Source organism: Carassius carassius, chromosome 6, assembly GCF_963082965.1.
Source record: "Carassius carassius chromosome 6, fCarCar2.1, whole genome shotgun sequence".
Classification (NCBI taxonomy): Eukaryota; Metazoa; Chordata; class Actinopteri; order Cypriniformes; family Cyprinidae; genus Carassius; species Carassius carassius.
In genome coordinates this window covers 20,737,981-20,759,326 of record NC_081760.1, presented here as the reverse complement: position 1 = coordinate 20,759,326, position 21,346 = coordinate 20,737,981, and the positions used below count along the sequence as shown (strand labels likewise).

Below are 21,346 nucleotides of genomic sequence, written 5' to 3'. Positions count from 1 at the left end.
ACGCTCATGCACACACTTTAATAAAGCCAAATCAGTTTTTGTTCCAAGTAAATACGTTAGTCGACTTAATACATAACACATAAGACACTCTTTTTCGCCAACTGCTGTGGCGTATTTGTGTAGTGTGAAGAAATGGTCACCAGACATCCCAACCTGCAAAAAGTCATTTCAGGGAGGTAAATTCTATCAAACCTTTACAATTAATTCAGAATGCGGCAGCAAGATTAATTTTTAATGAGCCAAAAAGAATACACGTCACACCTCTGTTTATCAATTTGCACTGGCTTCCAACAGCTGCTCGCATAAAATTCAAGGCATTAATGTTTGCCTAAAAAACTACCACTGGCTCTACACCCATTTACCTAAATTTGTTACTTCAGTTCAGACTTATGTGCCCTCTAGAAGCCTGCGTTCTGCAAGTGAACGTCGCTTGATTGTGCCATCCCAAAGAAGCACAAAGTCACTTTTACGGACTTTTAAATTAAATGTTCCCTCCTGGTGGAATGACCTCCCCAACTCAATCCGAGCAGCTGAGTCCTTAGCCATCTTCAAGAATCGGCTTAAAACACATCTCTTCCATCTTTATTTGACCCTCTAACTTTAACACTCACTATTCTAATTCTATTCTTTAAAAAAAAATCTAACTACCTTTCTAATCTTTTTGGATTCTATTTTCTTTTCATTTATTATGCAATTGTATGTGTGTGTGTGTGTGTGTGTGTATGTGAAAAGATCTCTAACACTAGCTTGCTCTATTCTTTTTTTATTCTATATGTTTTCTTTATTTATTTATTTATTTTTAATATTTGTTTTTTTATTATTTAAAATCCCATGCTACGTGTACTGTGTTAACCTAACGGAGTCTTGTTATAGCACTTATATATCATTGCTCTTTTTGTTGTTTTTGATTGCTTCCACTGTCCTCATCTGTAAGTCGCTTTGGATAAAAGCATCTGCTAAATGAAGAAATGTAAATTTAAATGTAATGTAATGTAAAATCTAGAACATTAACGGATTGAAAGTCACATGTCACATGAGTTTCTATTTCAAATCTGGAGGAAATATTTTTCTGAGACTATGCCTTCACCCCCCACCCCCCAAATATACAAAATTATAAAATTATACAATTATAAAACACTAGACAGAAACTAAGAATTCATATGTGATTTATTTGAGCACTAGAAAAATAAAAGAATAATTTGATTAAGAAAATTAAATAAAATAAAAAAGATTTAACTTTGTATGCCAATTACAGAAAATCCTGAGATTGCCAGAAATGCAGCATTTACAATGAATTACAATGAAAATACGTTCTGATGGCAAGTTATAGAGATGGTAACAATACAAATGTGCCATAAAGTCAATAAACCACTCTCTATTCATATAGACGCGTTCACATTGATAGCTGTGATTACACAGTAATAGTGAGCTGATTGCACTCAAACAGATGGTAATTATGCAGATACATTCACATTCAACATAAAACACACTCACATAAATAAACAAATAAACAATCTTTCACTTTTTTTGTGGATCGTCTCATTCTGTTTGTGACAGTGTACGCTACAAAACCATGCTGTTTTTTACCACCAAGATGCAGTTTCTGACCGTGAGTTATTCCAGAACGGACACAAACAAAGTTCTGTGGCTGAAGAACTGAAATGTAAATAAAGGAATTATCATGCATATTACAAGGTTATTGCTTCGTTGGACTAAACTTGCTCCATGAGATGTCGTTTAGTGGACCCTTAACTTCCTAACTAAACTGGGGATTTACAGCTGTGGTTTATGTGTGTGATTATGACTCGTTAATACAATGAATCTGGTATGTACTGCGTTTTCATTCTTCATTTTGAGTTTAGATGTGTACTGCTTACACAAATGTAGCAAATACAGTCTTGATAAGCTGTCCATTGAAAAATAGTGACCTGTCGTCGATGCTTGAGGCTTAGATCTTCATAGTGATATATAGTTTGTCAATATTAAATTTGTCCCATTTCATGTAATCTATTCGTAACTATTGACATGTGCGAACATGGGGAGTTTAGGATGCCTGCGTCGGGGTGCAGGTTAACAGGTTAAAGGGATTAATTAGAACCCTGCACAGGCCTCAAATTTAGGCCCTAGCCCGGCCCTGGCCCGAGATTGCTCAAGCCAATTCTCAAATAACTGCTATGATGGCTTTTGTTCTACCCACTTAAATGATAGAAGTACTTGCGCTGTCTAATCTATTAAGACTGTGTCTGTTCCCCTGAATAGTGAGGTCAAAATAAAAATTTAATGTAGGATTTGGAAAAAAAATTGGTCGTGATTAAATCATAAAAAATTAAATAAATGAAAAAAAAAATTTCAAGTTTGGCTCATAAACATTAGATCACTCACACCCTAAGCAGTTATTGTAAATGAGATTATCACAAATAATAGTTTTAATGTACTCTGCTTGACTGAAACCTGGCTAAAATCAAATGATTATACTAGTCTAAATATGTCTACTCCACCAAACTACCGTTATAAGCATGAGCCCTATCAGACTGGTCATGGGGGAGGTGTTGCAACAAAATATAGTGACCTTTCTCAATGTTTCCCAGAAAACTGGATACAGTTTTAAATCATTCGAAATACTTCTTAATGTTACACTGTCAAATATGCTAAATAAATCTATTATATCTCTTGCTCTGGCTACTGTGTGTAGACCACCAGGGCCGAATACAGATTTCCGAAAAAGATTCCTCTCAAACCTATTGGTTACTGTTGATAAAGCTCTAATTGTCTGAGATTTTAACGTTCACATTGATAATACTAATGATGCATTAGGACTTGCGTTTACTGACCTAACCCTAAACCTTGACCGCAAATGGAGAAAAACTAACTTGGAAGTTTTTAGTATTGTGTGGAAAGACAGTATGTCCAGGTATAGAGAGGCTCTAAAAACTGCCAGGACCGGGCCTATCCACAAACTTATAACCAAAACAAGAACATAACCAAAACAATCCAAGGTTTTTATTTAGCACAATGGCTAGATAACCAGATGCCACCAGGTCTAAATATTCTCTCACAGTTAAATAGTAATGACTTTAAGAATTTCTTCACTGATAAAATAGATAAGATCAGAAATACAATAACAAATGTAGATTCTACAGTGTCTAATACTTTGGTTTAATCCATCGCACCAAAAGATAAACTGCAGTGCTTTACAACTTTAGCACAGGAAGAGCTAAATAAACTTATCACTGCATCTAAACCAACAAGTTTATTGGATCTTGTATCCACTACAATACTGAAAGAGTTGTTATATTTAGCAGAAGAACCACTTCTCAATATTATTAACTCGTCGTTCTCTCATATCCTACATCAACAATTTTTTTAATACATTTAAAAATTGTTTTTAATATTTAATTTTTTTTTATGTTTGAGTTTATATATCTCTATTATCATAAGAGTCTGAGTAATTCTGATTCTTGAACAGTAAACTTTGAAGTGTCAGCTTTGTGAACATATGTTGATTATGTATCTACTCAGAAAGAATCATGAGCAGATAACGTTTTATCTTGGGTATGTCATTTCTGTCTCCATGCCAAAAATGGGGGGTGACTGGTAAGGGGTTAAACCACAACTAGATTCTAGTGAACTGGCAAATTACAGACCCATTTCAAACCTTTCATTTATTTCTAACATTTTAGAAAAAGTTATCTGCTCAATTGTGCTGCTCCATGCAAAAAATAAAATAAAAAAATCTCTATGAAGAATTTCAGTCGGCCTCCAGGCCCCATCATAGCACAGAAAATGCTCTTGTTAAAATTACAAATGACTTGCTTCTTAGGTCAGACCAAGGCTACATCGTATTGCTAGTTTTACATGATCTTAGTGCTGTGTTCAACACCATAGATCATGACATAATCATAGATCAATTACAAAACTATACAGGTATTCAACGGCAGGCTTTAAGATGGTTTAGATCCTATCTTTCCGGTCGTTACCACTTTATTTAAATGGGAAATCATCTCATTTATCACCAGTAAAATATGGAGTGCCACAAGGATCTGTCCTAGGTCCTCTGCTATTTTCAATATATATATGTTGCCCCTTAATAATATTATTAGAAAAAAAACGGGATTAGTTTCCCGTTATGCTGATGATACTCAACTACATATCTCAACGAGACAAGATAAAAATTCTAAATTATCTAAGCTAACAGAGTCATTTGATTTTAGTTAACTAGCCTATATGAGATTTATTGTTTTATTTTTGCATGTTTACTGAAGCTTATGAAGTTAAATCGGTTGTTCAGATACTCCAGAGTTAAGTTCAGAGTGTGTTATGATTTAATATTGATCGATTATTGAGGACATGAAAGAGCTGTCACAGCAGAGCTCTTTGAGGATCTTAACAGCCCTAGATTTACATCTTCTGGTGTAGATGTGTTTCAGAGAGGAGATATCAGTTCTGGAGATGCACTCAGCTTTATGATCCTGGACTGAACTGTTGCCATACCACAATGAAATGCACTTTCTATAGTCCTGATATAGAAAGTTTTCAGGATTCCAGGGGTAACCTTGAATTTTCTCAGGCGTTTCAGATAGTACAGTCTAGGGATCTTCTCTAAGAGGAATCAAAGGCTCACCGAAAAAAACGCTTATCTCCACGTCAGCACCCGATGTGACTGGCTCTGTATTGCTACGGTACAGATCGTCCCAACCACTCTAAATTCATGAACATTTAGTGGGAACTGTCGGGCTGTGTTCCTCCTCAGGCTGTTCAGTTGAAGTAATAGGCCTAGCAGATGCGTCTTGATCGGATTCAGATAAATGGGATACAGCCTCCTGCACAAGCAACTTTGATCGACACTGTTCTGTGTCACTCCCCCAAAATTTCATCTTGTATCTGGGATCCAGACTTGTTGCCACAACTAAGTGGCTATTCTCCTCGCTTCCCTCAAATCTGTTCTGCAGAGATTTCTGCAAGCGGGTTTTCATCTGCTTGATTCCATGATCGTCTGTTTCATTGTGGACATAGCGCTTCAACATCATCACAGCTGGCAGGACAGTGGATATGCATGCATTTTCTCCGCTTATTTCTCTAGTCAACTCCTCGAAGGGTCTGAGCACCTTGAGAACATCTTCCATCAGAGTCCACCTCTGTGCATGAATATGCTGCATACCCTGTGTTTCGGACACGTAGATGTTTATGGCATGTTTTGTTCTGTTAAACGATTGAACATCAGATATGTCGAATTCCATAGTGTTGACACGTCCTGGATTAAAGAAGAGTGCCTAAAGTGGCCAACAGTTTTCCTGGACAGTGCGATCAGGTCAGAGACACTTGGTTGTGATAAAAGACTGTCGTGGATGCACAACTGGAGCGTGTGTGCAAAACAGCCAACACTTGGAACCCCTGCCTCGGACATGGCTTTCCGCATGTTTGCAGCATTGTCCCTGAAGACCAGGTGACACTTGTTAACAGGTAAGTCCCCAAGCTTTGACCATTTCTTGCATTGAAGAATAGCATGTGTGCGCTTAAAATCAGCATCAATCCAATGTGAGGTAACACTGATGTCGGACTGTGTAGTGTACTCACAAGTCCATATGTCACATGTAAATGCTAAAGCATGTGCTTCGGCAACGTGTTCTTTTATCCGGGAAGTGATGGATTTGTGCATTTCAGGGATGATTTTTTCAGCAAAAAAGCGCCTGGAGGGGATTTTGTAACGTGGCTCAAGCAGATGGAGTAGCTCATTGAATCCAGTGTCATTTTCATATCATTTTCCCAATTGCTGCATGAATGGCTTTAGCTCGTGTGTGATCTGAGGGGCCACTGTTTGTTTGGTGTAGGGATAGCAAAGCTAGTAATGGTCGGCTGGTTGGCGTACGTTTTTAGCTGTGACTGTCCTTTCACTGCCGTACCTGAAGTTGCTGTATTTTGGCTGCTGTCTGTAGATTCCTTCATGCACAACTCGTATTCTTTTGGATGTTTTAGATTCAAATGTTTTAACAGCGGTGAAGTTGTGTACTGATTAGTCCAGGTCAGGTCCTCGTAGATGTGTAGACGAAGGTATTTGAAGATGCTCACTCTCTCCACCGGGGTCACGTTAATGATGAATGGGGTGTATATCCACTGTTGCCTCCTCCTGAAGTCCACAACCAGCTCCTTGGTTTTGCTGACATTCAGAAAGAGACAGTTTGTTTGGCACCAGGATGTCAGACTTTCTACCTCATCAAGGTAGGCAGCCTTATTGTTGTTGGAGAAGTGGAGGTGTGGGAGGACACACAGTCATATGTGTAGAGGGATTAAAGCAGCGGGCTCAAAACACATCCTTGTGGGGCTCCTGTACTCAGGTTGATGATGTTAGAGTTAGTCTGACCCACCCTCACTACCTGAGGTCTGTGTGATAGAAAAATCAAGAACCCAGTCACAGAGTGGGGCATTCAGTCCGAGGTTTTCGAGCTTAGAGAGCAGATTGTGGAGGACTATAGTGTTGAAGGCTGAGCTATAATGTATAAACAGCAGCCTCACATAATTCCCTTTATTGCGGTCAGTGTGGTTGATAGTGGCATGTAGGAGGTGGCAGACAGCATCCTCAGTAGACCTATTAGGGCAATCGGTGAACCGGAGTGGGTCAATGCTGTTAGGGATATAGGAACAGATGGTGTTCTTGAAAAGCCTCTGAACCATGACGTGAAAATCAGCTTGAAGCCCGGCCCGAGGGGTGTAAAAAAAGTTGGGCCCGGGATGAAATGCACCAAAAAAAGAAAATTCACCCTTATGTCAGATGGGCACAAATGGAGATTAACCCTCTGGAGTCTAAGGGTATTTTTGGGGACTGGAGAAGTTTTGTCATGCCCTGACAATTGTGCTTTTTTCAGTTTCTTATAAATATCTAAATGGGTAAAGTCTAATCTCACTGTAATCAGCACAAACTGGGCTATAATAATATGTGAAATGCATGCATGTACATGATTGTATTTTTGAGAAAAAAAAATGTTATGCGTGGTTAGTGAAAAACTAAAAATGTTAAATCACTTGAAAAAGGCCATAAAACACAAAGAACAATGGTTCCCGGGATTTTTGAGAACTGGAGCTTGTAGCCTAGAATTTTTCTTTCTAAATGATGTGAAAATCATCTTGTTTACTCACTCACAGAAAACAATATATTGATTAAAATGGTTTAAGACTACAAAATTGTTTTGTTATATGCGAGTAGGCTTCAACTATCATGAATATCATTGTGATTTACACCTGAGAAGACAAAGGCCCGCATAATGAGCTACTTAATGAGCCTCTCAGTCATCTGTGCCACTGAGAGGGAAGAGTTACAAGAAAGAATGTGAGAACAAAATAAATCTATATAATTTTATGTTTGTAGTTTATTTAGAATATATTTAATTATCCCACAACATACGTTAATATACACTTGGGGGAGCAGTTAAACAGTTTATCAGGAACAATCAAAGCTGACTTTCAAAAAATTTTTTTGCATCATTACTCCAGTCACACAATCCTTCAGAAATCCTTTTAACAATCTTATTTTCTACAAAAAAACATTTATTGTTGTAATTATTATCATTATTATTATTATTAATGTTGAAAAGAGCTGAGAATATTTTTTAGGTTTTTTAGGGGGAATAAATTGAAAGAACAGCATTGTTTTTACATTTGTTAGCCTACAGTTATTTATTTGTTACATTTATATTATTTACATCAAGCTTTTGAATGGTATAGTATTGTATATTGTTATTGAAACTTCATAATGTTTCACTTGATTATATATTTAGTCAGGAATTATAGTTTGGAAAAAGTCTTTGGAAAAAGTCTAACTAGTAAAATGTTTACACTATATGTGAAAACTAATACAAGTATATAAATAAATAAAAAGAGACTTACTCATGTTTATGATCTCTGCTGAATAAAGTGCTTCATTCTTTTTCTTCTGAGGAAATCCATTTCTCAAATCCTCAACCACATCACATCTTTTTGGGGTGAATTATGTCTTATTCCTCTCATCGCGAAGCAAACAGTAAAATAAAAGAACTTGAAGAACAGTCTCGCTGCGTTTTCTTCTATTATGGGCGTATTCAAGCCGTGCGCTACAGTTTGAATCTGAATAGCGAGTTCAGCGTGGGGGCGTGGTCACATTAGATATAATGAAGGAAGACATGAAAAACAGACATCGCGTTGTATTCATATGGATTACTTTATCACAGAATATCTGTTTTCGGCGGCACTTGTTTAGTTTAAAAGTAGACATGTCAAGCTTTCTATAGATATCTCTCTCATGTCTCTTCATTGAGTATTCACAGTTACAGTTCATTTTAATGACGTGTTTGTAAATGAAGATCAGCGCAGACAAAGGCTGCAGACAGCACACCTTGTTTGTTATCTTTATTTTATAAGTGCACAAAGTTTTGTTGTTATGTCTGTATCCCAAAAAAAGTAGACCCTTTACAGATTCAATTGATGTATTGCTCTTATCTGTACGATTAAAACTAAAAGTGTAATTTAAGTTCTTTTCGGGGTTATCAGGAGAAAATGACTCAAAACGCGTATCCGCGTTAATCGACTCCAGAGGGTTAAACTCAGAAAATCTCGCAGCATCTCCATTGTCAAAGGCTGACTTGCTAATGAAAGGTTCTGTATATAGGGAGGGCCCAAACCAACGGTCATGGTAAAGCCCAACAAAAGCCTTGGACGGTGGTACACCACATACCTTAAAGACTCAAAACAGATGGAACAACTCAGACAAGACACAGTCAGTGGACTCAAAAGAATCAATGTTACAACTCTTCCAGGGAAGTTGAAGCTGTGGTGCGTTAAATTTGGTTTGTTGCCATGGCTTATTTCCATGTACAAGCTCACTTTATCTCACGCCAAGGACCTGGAGAGACTGGTGAGTACACAATTGATGAAATGGATTGAGCAACCAAGATGCCTTAGTAGCATAGGGATGTACTTCAATGGAGCTCTGTCTCTCTTCCAATTTTGAAGCCTTGTGGAGGAGTACAAATGCACCAAAATGAGGCTGGAGATGATGCTTAAAGAATTACGTTATCCCTGTGTACAAGATGCTGCTCCAACATTGGTGACAGGGAGGAAATTGAATCCAGTTACAGCAGTTGCTGATGCAAAGGCAGCCCTCAGACACTGGGATATTGTGTGGTAATTTCAATATTGTAGAGGGAGAGGTATTCCGTCAAGTGTAACCAACTAGATGCGATAGAGCAGTCTCTAAGACCAACAAGGCAGCTGGATGAGTTGAGAAGGTATAGAACTGTGTAAAATCACTTTGAGTTAGCATGGAGGCATGGAGAGTTTTATCGTGAGAGCCACATATGGTGTGCTGCCCTCCTCAAAACATTGCAGGTATGGTGTGGACAAGACCGAGCCTGCCACCTGCGTGCAGCCCCAGCAAACCTCAGACATATCCTGGTGAGTAGTAAGACCAGCCTGACACAGGGAAGGTATACATGGTGCCACAATCAAGTACTGAAGTGCTTGGTGGCAGCAATGGAGACCAAGAGAGTGACAGACAGTGACAGAAATCCCAGACAGTAAACGGCCTTGTCCTATTTGAGAGTTCAATTGTCTTGTGTAGACAGAGTCAACCTGTTGCGATGCGACAGTGTCGTGTTCAGTGTGAACACAGAACACTGTTCCTTATCGTCGCCAAGCATTAAATACTCATCTGCACGCACTCCCTTTGAAATAGGAATTCATTGACACATTTCTTGTTAACATCCTGATTATATGTCTTGTTTGTATTTGGCCAGATTAGAGAAAGCCTCAAAAAACCTGTCCGGCCAGGCGTTTGCATTCTGGGAACTTGAAGACACTTGTACAAACGCGGAAAGGTGATATGAATGAAGATGGCTCAAGAATCGGCGATGTAGTATTTGGTTTCCCAATAAGGTCCATTGTCTAACACAAAATTAATTTGCTGAATGCATAAACTTTAATTTCCTGCGCTCAAACCTGCCAATCTAAATGAAACGTTGTTTATGGCATTTGAGGCAATTGTGAATTACCATAGACTTATAATCTAAGTAAAACTATTTGCTGCTATTACTGTTATTACAATTGTATACAAAACTTGGTAGCACTTTATTTTACAGTCCTGTTCCTCATGTACATACTATGTACTTATTATAGTAATTACAATAACTATGTAATAACTAGGTACTAACCCTGAACCTACCCCTAAACCTAACCCTACCCCATGTAGTTACCTTGTATTACCAGAACTTTCTTAGATAAATACACTGCAAGTACACTATAGGTACATGTTAGTACACGTACTGTAAATTAAAGTGCAACCCAAAACTTTGTATTATGCTTGTTATAGTGTGTGACGTCCAGTGTTGGGGAGTAACTAGTTACATGTAACGGCGTTACGTAATTTAATTACAAAATAAATGTAACAGTAATCAGTTACAGTTACTAAGAAAAAATGAGTAATTAAATTACAGTTACTTATGAAAATTGTAACGATTACAAAGAGGATTACATTTAAATATTTACACACATCCACATACAGCTTATTTCTTTCCCAAATTGCACTAAGACATATGGCCCATAATCTCCGAGACGCGGAAAACACATTCGTAGAATCCAGTCATAAAAATGGAATTCAGCCTATAACGCGGACGCAATATGCCACATTTTGGACGAATAAATCAAAAGTAGGTCAGTACACTTGAATCAAAACCCGATATGGACTGATGTCTGTGAATATTAAGCCGCAAAAAGACTGAATATGAATCCTGTACGTTCTGCGTGTCTGTGGAAATCAGGCGCTGACTGGACATCGGGAGAACCGGGACTATTCCCGGTGGCCTGGCAGACAATTTGGCTTTCTACTTTAATATTGTTATTGTATAATTGCAAGCCGAATATACTAAAGCGATTATTTCCGAATCCGCCATTCGATAATTAAATCTCTAATAAATCATGAATCGGTTAGTCGTGACTGGCAATGGTTGGGCTCGCGCGCTCTCTGCGCCTCCGCCGAACGGTTTGGATCAGACTCCGAGTATTCAATGCGAGAGAGAGAGACCGGAGTGACCTGTGTAAGCGCACAGCTGGAGCAGAGAAGCGACACTTCTGTTCAGGGTTTCAGTTGCAGGTCAGTTTCATCTGTAAATATGCTAATGTAGTTTTGTCTTTGTTTACTTAGTCAAGCAGCAGCAGCAGCACATTGCTCACACTCACTCAAAATACTGTATAAACGACGTCATTATTATCTTTTGTAATGTTACAGTAGTAAGTTAGCAGACAAATCATCATATTTTATCATAGGTTTAGGGGGAGCTAGTGGATACGAAAATTAATGTAGCCTATGGTATATGGCACTAACCGTGGTTTAACTATGGAATTTGTAGTAAAAACAAATACAAGTGGTAATTCATTTAACAAAAAAAAACAAAATTGCACTTACAAAACATGGTAAAAGTAAAAAAAAAAATCTTCAGTATTAAAGTCATGAGAGAGATGGATGGATAATGGAAGTGAAGGTGCAGTTCAGGAGAGAACTCTTAATTACGTTGCATGTCCCCAACCTAAGGAGTTAAATCTTTTTCATGTCAGGTCCAAAAAAAAAAATAGGGTTGTCCATGTTTCAGAATGGGTTGTGGGTGTATGAGTGTGAGATTTCCCAGCCTATTTTTTTCCCAGTCCGCCCCTCATGGAAATTAATCTCTAGAACAGTCACTTCATGAGCATTTTTTACTTATTTTGAGAAACTATCATCATATCATATACAAAGAGACAGCAGTGTTTCAAAAAGACACCAATGTTTCAGGAGTTTAGTACACAAAATAGGACACATGCTTATTAGATAACCGTATTTGAGTTGATGTATATGCTTTTATTTTTTTATTAACTATTTTTCCCCAAACCATTGTTAAATGCAGTTAGATGCCTGTAGTTATGCAAAGATTTGGTTTCAAAAACAGTATCTATAAACTGTTTCTTTAGATTTTAAATCTGCTTTGAACTTCAGATCAATCTCTAAGTAAAAGTCAGTACTAAAGTCTGATTGTGTGGTGGATGTGTTCAAATGTGATCATCTTAATTCAGGTGATGAAGAATGGTGAAAGTCTGACAGTATTGAGCACTACTGTTAAGGTTAAACCTGCATGGTGTAAAATGGTTGAAGATGATTAACAGTTGCAAATTAACATTCATTAGAAATTTATAAAAGTAATCAAAATGTACTCAAAAGTAATTAGTTACATTACTTTATTAAAGTAATTTAAAAAGTTACACTACTATTACATTTTAAATAGGGTAACTTGTAATCTGTAACCTATTACATTTCCAAAGTAACCTTCCCAACACTGGTGACGTCACGTGCACTACCGCCGGTGGCAGTAGACAACCATTGTCATGAAGACTGTCACAGCCCTACCTGTCCCCTGGTAGGCCTGCCTCGACTGAGGTTGTCTTGGGATGAAGGGTCAAAACACCCAATGAGGCCATGATTGGTGGAAACACCATACAAAGTTCATTGGCATCATCACCTCAACAAAAGGCATCTTTCACCCAGGCTAACTTTGCAAAGAAACTGGGATCTGATGGACATCAGATAAGGTGTCTAACTGGCAACATTCATGCAAGATAAGTACACATCATCAAAACATCAAGGATCCCCACCTAATGGCTGCAGTGACGAACTCTACCGTCTTCATCTATACATCTTAGCATAATAGTCTTTCTTATTGTTCCCCAGTCATGCATAAAGCAAATATAAATTCACAATTGCTTATTGGGTTTTGAAGCAAGTACCACGGACATGGTCGCTGTTGGACAGTGTTTTCTCTACTTCCTGTTGGCCTTCTGTAGCCAATAATCGTAGCTCCGTGTAGCTGTTTTTATTTTTTTCTCTAGAATCTTTATCTTACTATCACTCTCTGTTTTTTAAAGTGATAAAATATAACTAGATTCACACCATATTTCTGATATTATCGATCAATCTTATCAGATTAATTTTTATCGTTCACTTTTATTTTATATCTGTGAGTGCAGTACACCTGCAAAGCGTTAACACTCGTTAGCTTGTCATTAGCGTTTTCATTCGAACCTATCGCTGTTTTCTTTTCTCTTCTCCTCTCTCTCGCTCCAGTTTTTCACAAGTTCATCAAACAACCGCAGTAAGAATATTTCATCAAGCATGGCGAGTAATGGCTTCTCCTGCTATTGTTATTTGCACCTCGTCACAAGTACAGTTTATCTATCTCTGTCGCAGATGAGGGATTCACATGTGATAAATGCAGGGAAATAGTTAGGCTGACAGAGAAGATTTCAGAATTACAGACACGCATCCAAACTTTAATTGAGGACAGTAAGAATGTTAGGGCTCTAGATAAGGCTTTGGATGCGTCTAGCTCAGGGATTCCTGTACATTGTTCGGTTCCGGCAACACAGCCCCTGCAGCAGGGCAACTGGGTGACAGTGAGGCAGCATAGTCGTGGGTCAAAACACTGCTCTTCTGTTCCGATCAAAACATTAAACAGGTTCTCCCCACTCAGTGATGCACCCACTGAGAAACCTGATGAAAGTGCTCTAGTTATTGGTGATTCTATTGTACGGAAAGTGATTATAGAGACACCAGCCACCATAGTCAAATGTTTACCAGGAGCCAGAGCGCCTGACATCTTGGCAAATTTAAAAGTGCTGGCTAATGCTAAATGTAAATACAGTAAGATTGTTATTCATGTCGGCGCTAATGATGTTCGACTTCGCCAGTCGGAGATCACTAAAAATAACATTAAAGAGGTGTGTGAACTTGCAAGCATGATGTCAGACATTGTAATATGCTCTGGTCCCCTCCCTGCTTACCGTGGTGACGAAATGCATAGCAGATTGTCATCACTCAATGGCTGGATGTCTAAGTGGTGCCCACAGAATAACATAGGTTTCATAGACAATTGGACGAGCTTTTGGGGCAGACCTGACCTGTTGAAAAGAGATGGTCTTCATCCCTCCTGGGGTGGCGCCACTCTTCTCTCTAGAAATATGGCAAATAGTCTTAGTGTTTATACTTGACTAACTGGGGCCCAGGTCAGGAAGCAGACAGACTGGCTAAACCAACCGTCTGCTAGCTTCCTCACGTCACAGAGGTCAGCTAATTCTCAGCACATAGAGACTCTTTCACCTAGATATCACACTATAGAGATTGTGTCTGCTCCCCGAAATAGGAAATACAAAAAAACGTCAAACCAAGTTAAGATTAACAATTTAATTGAGGTTCAACAAATAAAAAACAGATGCAATATGGATAAACAAATGATAAAGCTTGGTTTATTGAATATCAGATCCCTTTCTACGAAAACACTTTTTGTAAATAATATGATCATTGATCATAACCTAGATGTGCTCTGTTTGACAGAAACCTGGCTAAAACCTGATGATTACATTATTTTAAATGAGTCCACCCCCCAAGATTACTGTTATAAACATGAGCCGCGTCTAAAAGGCAAAGGGGGAGGTGTTGCTTCAATTTATAACAACGTTTTCAGGATTTCTCAGAGGGCAGGCTTCAAGTATAACTCGTTTGAAGTAATGGTGCTTCATATAACATTATCCAGAGAAACAAATGTTAATGATAAATCCCCTGTTATGTTTGTACTGGCTACTGTATACAGGCCACCAGGGCACTATACAGACTTTATTAAAGAGTTTGGTTATTTTACATCCGAGTTAGTTCTGGCTGCAGATAAAGTTTTAATAGTTGGTGATTTTAATATCCATGTTGATAATGAAAAAGATGCATTGGGATCAGCATTTATAGACATTCTGAACTCTATTGGGGTTAGACAACACGTTTCAGGGCCTACTCATTGTCGAAATCATACTCTAGATATAATACTGTCACATGGAATTGATGTTGATAGTGTTGAAATTATGCAGCCAAGTGATGATATCTCAGATCAGATTTAGTTTTGTGCAAACTTCATATAGCCAAAATTGTAAATTGTTACAAGTATGGAAGAACCATCACTTCTACCACAAAAGACTGCTTTTTAAGTTATCTTCCTGATGTATCCAAATTCCTTAGCATATCCAAAACCTCAGAACAACTTGATGATGTAACAGAAACTATGGACTCTCTCTTTTCTAGCACTTTAAATACAGTTGCTCCTTTACGCTTAAGGAAGGTTAAGGAAAACAGTTTGACACCATGGTATAATGAGCATACTCTCACTCTAAAGAGAGCAGCCCGAAAAATGGAGCGCAACTGGAGGAAAACAAAACTAGAGGTATTTCGTATTGCTTGACGGGAAAGTAACCTATCCTACAGAAAAGCATTAAAAACTGCTAGATCTGATTACTTTTCTTCTCTTTTAGAAGAAAACAAACATAACCCCAGGTATTTATTCAATACAGTGGCTAAATTAACGAAAAATAAAGCCTCAACAAGTGTTGACATTTCCCAACATCACAGCAGTAATGACTTTATGAACTACTTTACTTCTAAAATCGAAACTATTAGAGATAAAATTGCAACCAGTCAGCCGTCAGCTACAGTATCGCATCAGACAGTGCACTATAGACCCCCTGAGGAACAGTTCCACTCATTCTCTACTATAGAAGAGGAAGAATTGTATTAACTTGTTAAATCATCTAAACCAACAACATGTTAGACCCTATACCAGTGGTTTTCAATCGCGGTGGTATTGCAGGTGGGCCGCCAATTACTTTTAAAATAAATAATAATATTGTTAATATATGTAAAAATGTCTAAGACATAACATCATTTCATATATATATATATATATATATGACTGTCTACCCGCTGGTGAGCTCTGCCTGGATCTTGTTTTCCCGTTTTGCTGAGCAGTGCTAGCCCAAGTAATTTTTTGTTAATTTCCAGATCATTCTAGGGCTGTGTGATTAATCGAAATCGCCATAAAATAACGGTTTGAGCGTGCGCGATTTCTAAATCGCTTTATAGCACCATTTTCTGCAGCCCTGACCTCCCGCAGTGGCTATGCTATCCGATCCAATCAGAATGCAACGCACCTAGCGCGAGAACAGAACAGACTGGCCATATGCCTAACTCCAGGTTCACACAATGTCTGTGATGCGCCTTTTTACCGAGCCCATGTTAACGAATCAGAGCGTTCACACTGCATGAGGTAAAAGGCTAGTGATAAAAACGTGCGAAAATATTTAATATCTAACACATGAGCATAGAGAGTTGTGAGTGCACAGGACGCAGTTTAAGTGAGAGGAGACGCATTTTAAGTGCGCACATTCTCCGGGCGAGAGCAGCGTGTATCTGAGCAAGCACGTCTGGTTTTGTGACAGAGCAAAGGAAATCTGCATGCAAACAGAGAGATTCGCGCTTGTGCATTATTTTAATGTGCTTTCGCGTTACAATGACTCTCTGCTCCTTCTGCACCGCTCACACATACTGTATACACACTGCAAACGAAGTATGTGTGAACCATGTATAATGTATAACAAATCGATTTCAAATCTAGGCACTGCTACAATTACTGAGCTCTATGAACAATGCATGGCAAAAAAAAAAAAAGTCCCTGGACACAGGATTTATTTATTTATATATATTTTTTTGCCATAAGTCTATACATTTTGTTACAACCTTACTATAGTGATTATTTTGACTTATGTCTGTTCTAGAGACGTTACAACTTTTTGATAAAGCTCTAATTTGTTTTACTTTTGGAAATAGGTTTCAAACTCATCCTGAATGCATTTAGCATATATGTGTCTGCCAAAACAGTTAACAATCTAGCTTCTGAGTACTAAATTATTAACTTAATAATAGTGGGGTCAGTTAATTTTTTTGCAGTGGGCCACGCAAACATCTGTGTTTGGTTGTGTTGGCGGCGAGTTGAAAAAGGTTGGGAACCACTGCCCTATACCATCTAAGCTCCTAAAAGAGGTGCTTCCAGAAGTCATAGATCCTCTTCTGACTATTATTAATTCCTCATTGTCATTAGGATATGTCCCCAAAACCTTCAAACTGGCTGTTATTAAGCCTCTCATCAAAAAACCACAACCTGACCCCAAAGAACTAGTTAATTATGGACCAATCTCGAATCTCCCTTTTCTTTCCAAAGATACTAGAAAAGGTGATATCCTGACAATTATATTCCTTCTTAGAGAAAAATGGTATATGTGAGGATTTCCAGTCAGGGTTTAGACCTTATCATAGTACTGAGACTGCTCTCCTGCTAAATTCTGAAAAAAATAAACAGAGGTGTTAATTATAGGACCTAAAAACTCTGCTTGTAATAACCTAGAACACTGTCTAAGACTTGATGGTTGCTCTGTCAATTCTTCGTCATCTGTTAGGAACCTAGGTGTGCTATTTGATCGCAATCTTTCCTTAGAAAGCCACGTTTCTAGCATTTGTAAAACTGCATTTTTCCATCTCAAAAATATATCTAAATTACGGCCTATGCTCTCAATGTCAAATGCAGAAATGTTAATCCATGCATTTATGACCTCAAGGTTAGATTATTGTAATGCTTTACTGGGTGGTTGTTCTGCACGCTTAGTAAACAAACTACAGCTAGTCCAAAAGCAGCAAGAGTTCTTACTAGAACCAGGAAGTATGACCATATTAGCCCGGTCCTGTCAACACTGCACTGGCTCCCTATCAAACATCGTATAGATTTTAAAATATTGCTTATTACTTATTATGCCCTGAATGGTTTAGCACCTCAGTATTTGAATGAGCTCCTTTTACATTATAATCCTCTACGTCCACTATGTTCTCAAAACTAGAATATCAAAATCAACTGCGGGCGGCAGATCCTTTTCCTATTTGGCGCCTAAACTCTGGAATAACCTACCTAACATTGTTCAGGAGGCAGACACACTCTTGCAGTTTAAATCTAGATTAAAGACCCATCTCTTTAACATGGCTTACACATACTAATATGCTTTTAATATCCAGATCCGTTAAAGGATTTTTAGGCTGCATTAATTAGGTAAACCGGAACCGGAAACACTTCCCATAACACCCTATGTACTTGCTACATCATTAGAAGAATGGCATCTACGCTAATATTTGTCTGTTTCTCTCTTATTCCGAGGTCACCGTAGCCACCAGATCCAGTCTGTATCCAGATCAGAGGGTCACTGCAGTCACCCGGATCCAGTACGTATCCAGACCAGATGGTGGATCAGCACCTAGAAAGGACCTCTACTGCCCTGAAAGACAGCGGAGACCAGGACAACTAGAGCCCCAGATACAGATCCCCTGTAAAGACCTTGTCTCAGACGACCACCAGGACAAGACCACAGGAAACAGATGATTTTTCTGCACAATCTGACTTTGCTGCAGCCTGGAATTGAACTACTGGTTTCGTCTGGTCAGAGGAGAACTGGCCCCCCAACTGAGCCTGGTTTCTCCCAAGGTTTTTTTTCTCTATTCTGCAGCAGCTAGAGTCCTTACCAGGTCAAGAAAATATGATCATATTACCCCAATGTTACAGTCTCTGCAATGGCTACCTATTAAGTTCCATATCAGTTACAAATTATCATTACTTACCTATAAGGCCCTAAATGGTTTAGCTCCTGCATACCTAACTAGTCTTCTACCACGCTACCATCCATCACGCTCCCTAAGGTCACAAAACGCTGGACTTTTGGTAGTTCCTAGGATAGCAAAGTCCACTAAAGGAGGTAGAGCTTTTTCACATTTGGCTCCCAAACTCTGGAATAGCCTTCCTGATAATGTTTGGGGTTCAGACACACTCTCTCTGTTTAAATCTAGATTAAAAACGCATCTCTTTCACCAAGCATTTGAATAATGTATCTTAAATTGTGAGTGTAGTTTCATTCTTATTCTTTAGCTTGGGTTAAACTACGGGATTTACATCCCGTGGTAACTAAGATTTACACAAGCTCCAGTCTGGTTCCAGAACACCTGAGAAGAGATGATGCTGACCATCGGAGGACCTCAGATGATGCTAACCCTGAATCAACAACAGAACTAACAAATATTGCTACAAGTGTGACTGCATCATATAATAATTATAAATTATTATTAATATTAATAATGTTCATCATCTGGCTGACTACGTCTTGTATAAATTTTTCTACAAATCCTGTCATATGTGCACAAACTGACAGTCACCACTTATAAGCTATTACTAAATATTGTAGAAACAATTTTCTGTAAAGTTGCTTTGTAACGATTTGTATTGTAAAAAGCGCTATACAAATAAACTTGAATTGAATTGAATATATTTGATAAATGCAATTTCTATTTATCTATTTCAACTTTTATTCCATTTCAACTTCGTATTTATCAAAGAATCCTGATAAATAAAATGCATCACCATTTCCATATAAAATATGAAGCAGCATAACTGTTTTTAGCTCATGATAATCAGAAATGTTTCTTGAGCATCAAATCAAATTGTAATAATTTCTGAAAAATCATGTGGTACTGAAAACTGGAATAATGATGTGGACAATTCTACCTTGCACCACATTAATACATTTTATAATACATTTTATAATATATTAAAATAGAAAAAAACAATTCTATTATAATAATAAGTGCTTGGGTCATGGTCAGATATTACATGACCACCTCAGTACCTCCATGTTCTTGAGAATGTGCAGGGTGACAGACCAAACCTCATGGCGACAGCACGTCATCCCGTATGAAGCAGGACTACCCGTGCAACCTAATTGGGTGGCAGCTACTACCCCATGCTATATGTACAGACCCTAATAAAATACAAAACTAGAGAAATCTGTCAGGAAGGATAAGGAGAAAGCAATTAATTGTCTGTGGTCACTACATGCAAAATCATTCCCTTTTTGGGGGTTGTTTAGCTGTTAACTCTTGTGCACTTGTTGTCACTTTGATTTGCACCAAAGCAAGGTGAAACTGATTCACAATCATTTACGCTTCCTAACTGGACCTACTGATATCCCTGAAGTTTAACTGAGTTGGTGTTATGAAGGAACTGTGATTATTAAGTGATTTTTTTTAGAAGTGTATTAATTACTGAGTAATTAAGTATTTAAATGAACAATTACACTGTAACAAGAATATCATAAAATAAAGTGTAACCCCCAAAATAAACAAATATAAACACCTTTAGTGATATGGGATCTTTTAAGCACTAAATATGGGGTGCAGAAAACACCAATAAGATTGTAGAACACCTATTAAATAATTACTTATAAAAATCAGCCAATTACATGACATTTCTTTCAAACACTGGTTCGACTGACAATGATTTTTTTTTTTTTTTTTTTTTTTATGGCCAAAGATGTTATCTTTCAAAAAGTGTCTGAGTGCATCACTGATGCATCATCAGTTTGGCAATAAGTGTGAAATTCATTTGATTGGGGAAAAACTAAAATTAATAATAATAATTATATATATATATATATATATATATATATATATATATATATATATATATATATATATATATATATATATATATATATATATTTTTTTTTTTTTTATGAAATGCTCTGTGGCATAAAAAGGCTGAGCCACAAATATTCTTTATCTGCAAGTTTGAGTGAGCTGTAAATTTTCCATTATTTGTATCTGTCAGGAAAATTACGTAACACTTGCTATTTTAATGTGACATTGGTATAACAAGAATATCTGTGGCAGACATTCTTATCTTTCTGCACTGTAAAATAGACAAGTCATAAAGGTTTGGAATGACATGAAAGTGAGTAGGATGCTGAATTTTGGTTCCATAAAATATGCCATATTTTTATCCCCACATTTTGTGTGAATGTCTAACCTTGTCATTTCTTTCACAGAGAAACTTCAACTGTTGTGCCCTCTTGTGCATGAACACACCATCCAGGTGACCAGTCTCCACAGAACGAATCTCTATAGCTTTCTCCCCCCAGCCCATGATCTGGTTTGATCTGATGTAAGCTACAAAAAGATGCAGAAGAGTTCAATTAATTGATATATTGCTGAAATAGTCAAAAACAGATAAAGAAAACAAAGAAACAAACAAATACACATCAGATGTTTGTTTGTAAGGACATTGCATGGTTAATGATATTTCCATCATTATAATCTACACCAACCCATAACCCTTAATTTATCATCACAGAATATATTCCGAATGCTAGATTAAAAAAAAAAAAAAAATCTTTTGGCTGATTTATAATCCTTTTTAACTTGTGAAGACCAGTAAAATGTCCACACTATTGAGTTGTCAAAGTATTTCACAACATGAGGACATTTGGTCCTCACAAGTATAGACACACACACGTACAGTCATGGCCAAAAGTTTTGAGAATTACATAAATATTGGAAATTGGAAAAGTTGCTGCTTAAGTTTTTATATTAGCAATTTGCAGGCAGGTGTGAGCGCATCTG

The 21,346-nt window shown here is 37.6% G+C and overlaps 1 protein-coding gene across 1 annotated transcript in view; it reads right to left on the bottom strand.

Moving 5' to 3' along the window:
• LOC132142477 (mitogen-activated protein kinase kinase kinase kinase 4-like) overlaps positions 1-21,346 on the bottom strand; it is a 151,900-nt gene that overhangs the window by 6,119 nt on the left and 124,435 nt on the right. Inside the window, exon 30 of the mRNA XM_059552372.1 lies at positions 20,754-20,893. Within this exon, the coding sequence (XP_059408355.1) occupies positions 20,754-20,893 (140 nt within the window). The remainder of the gene's footprint in view (positions 1-20,753; positions 20,894-21,346) is intronic.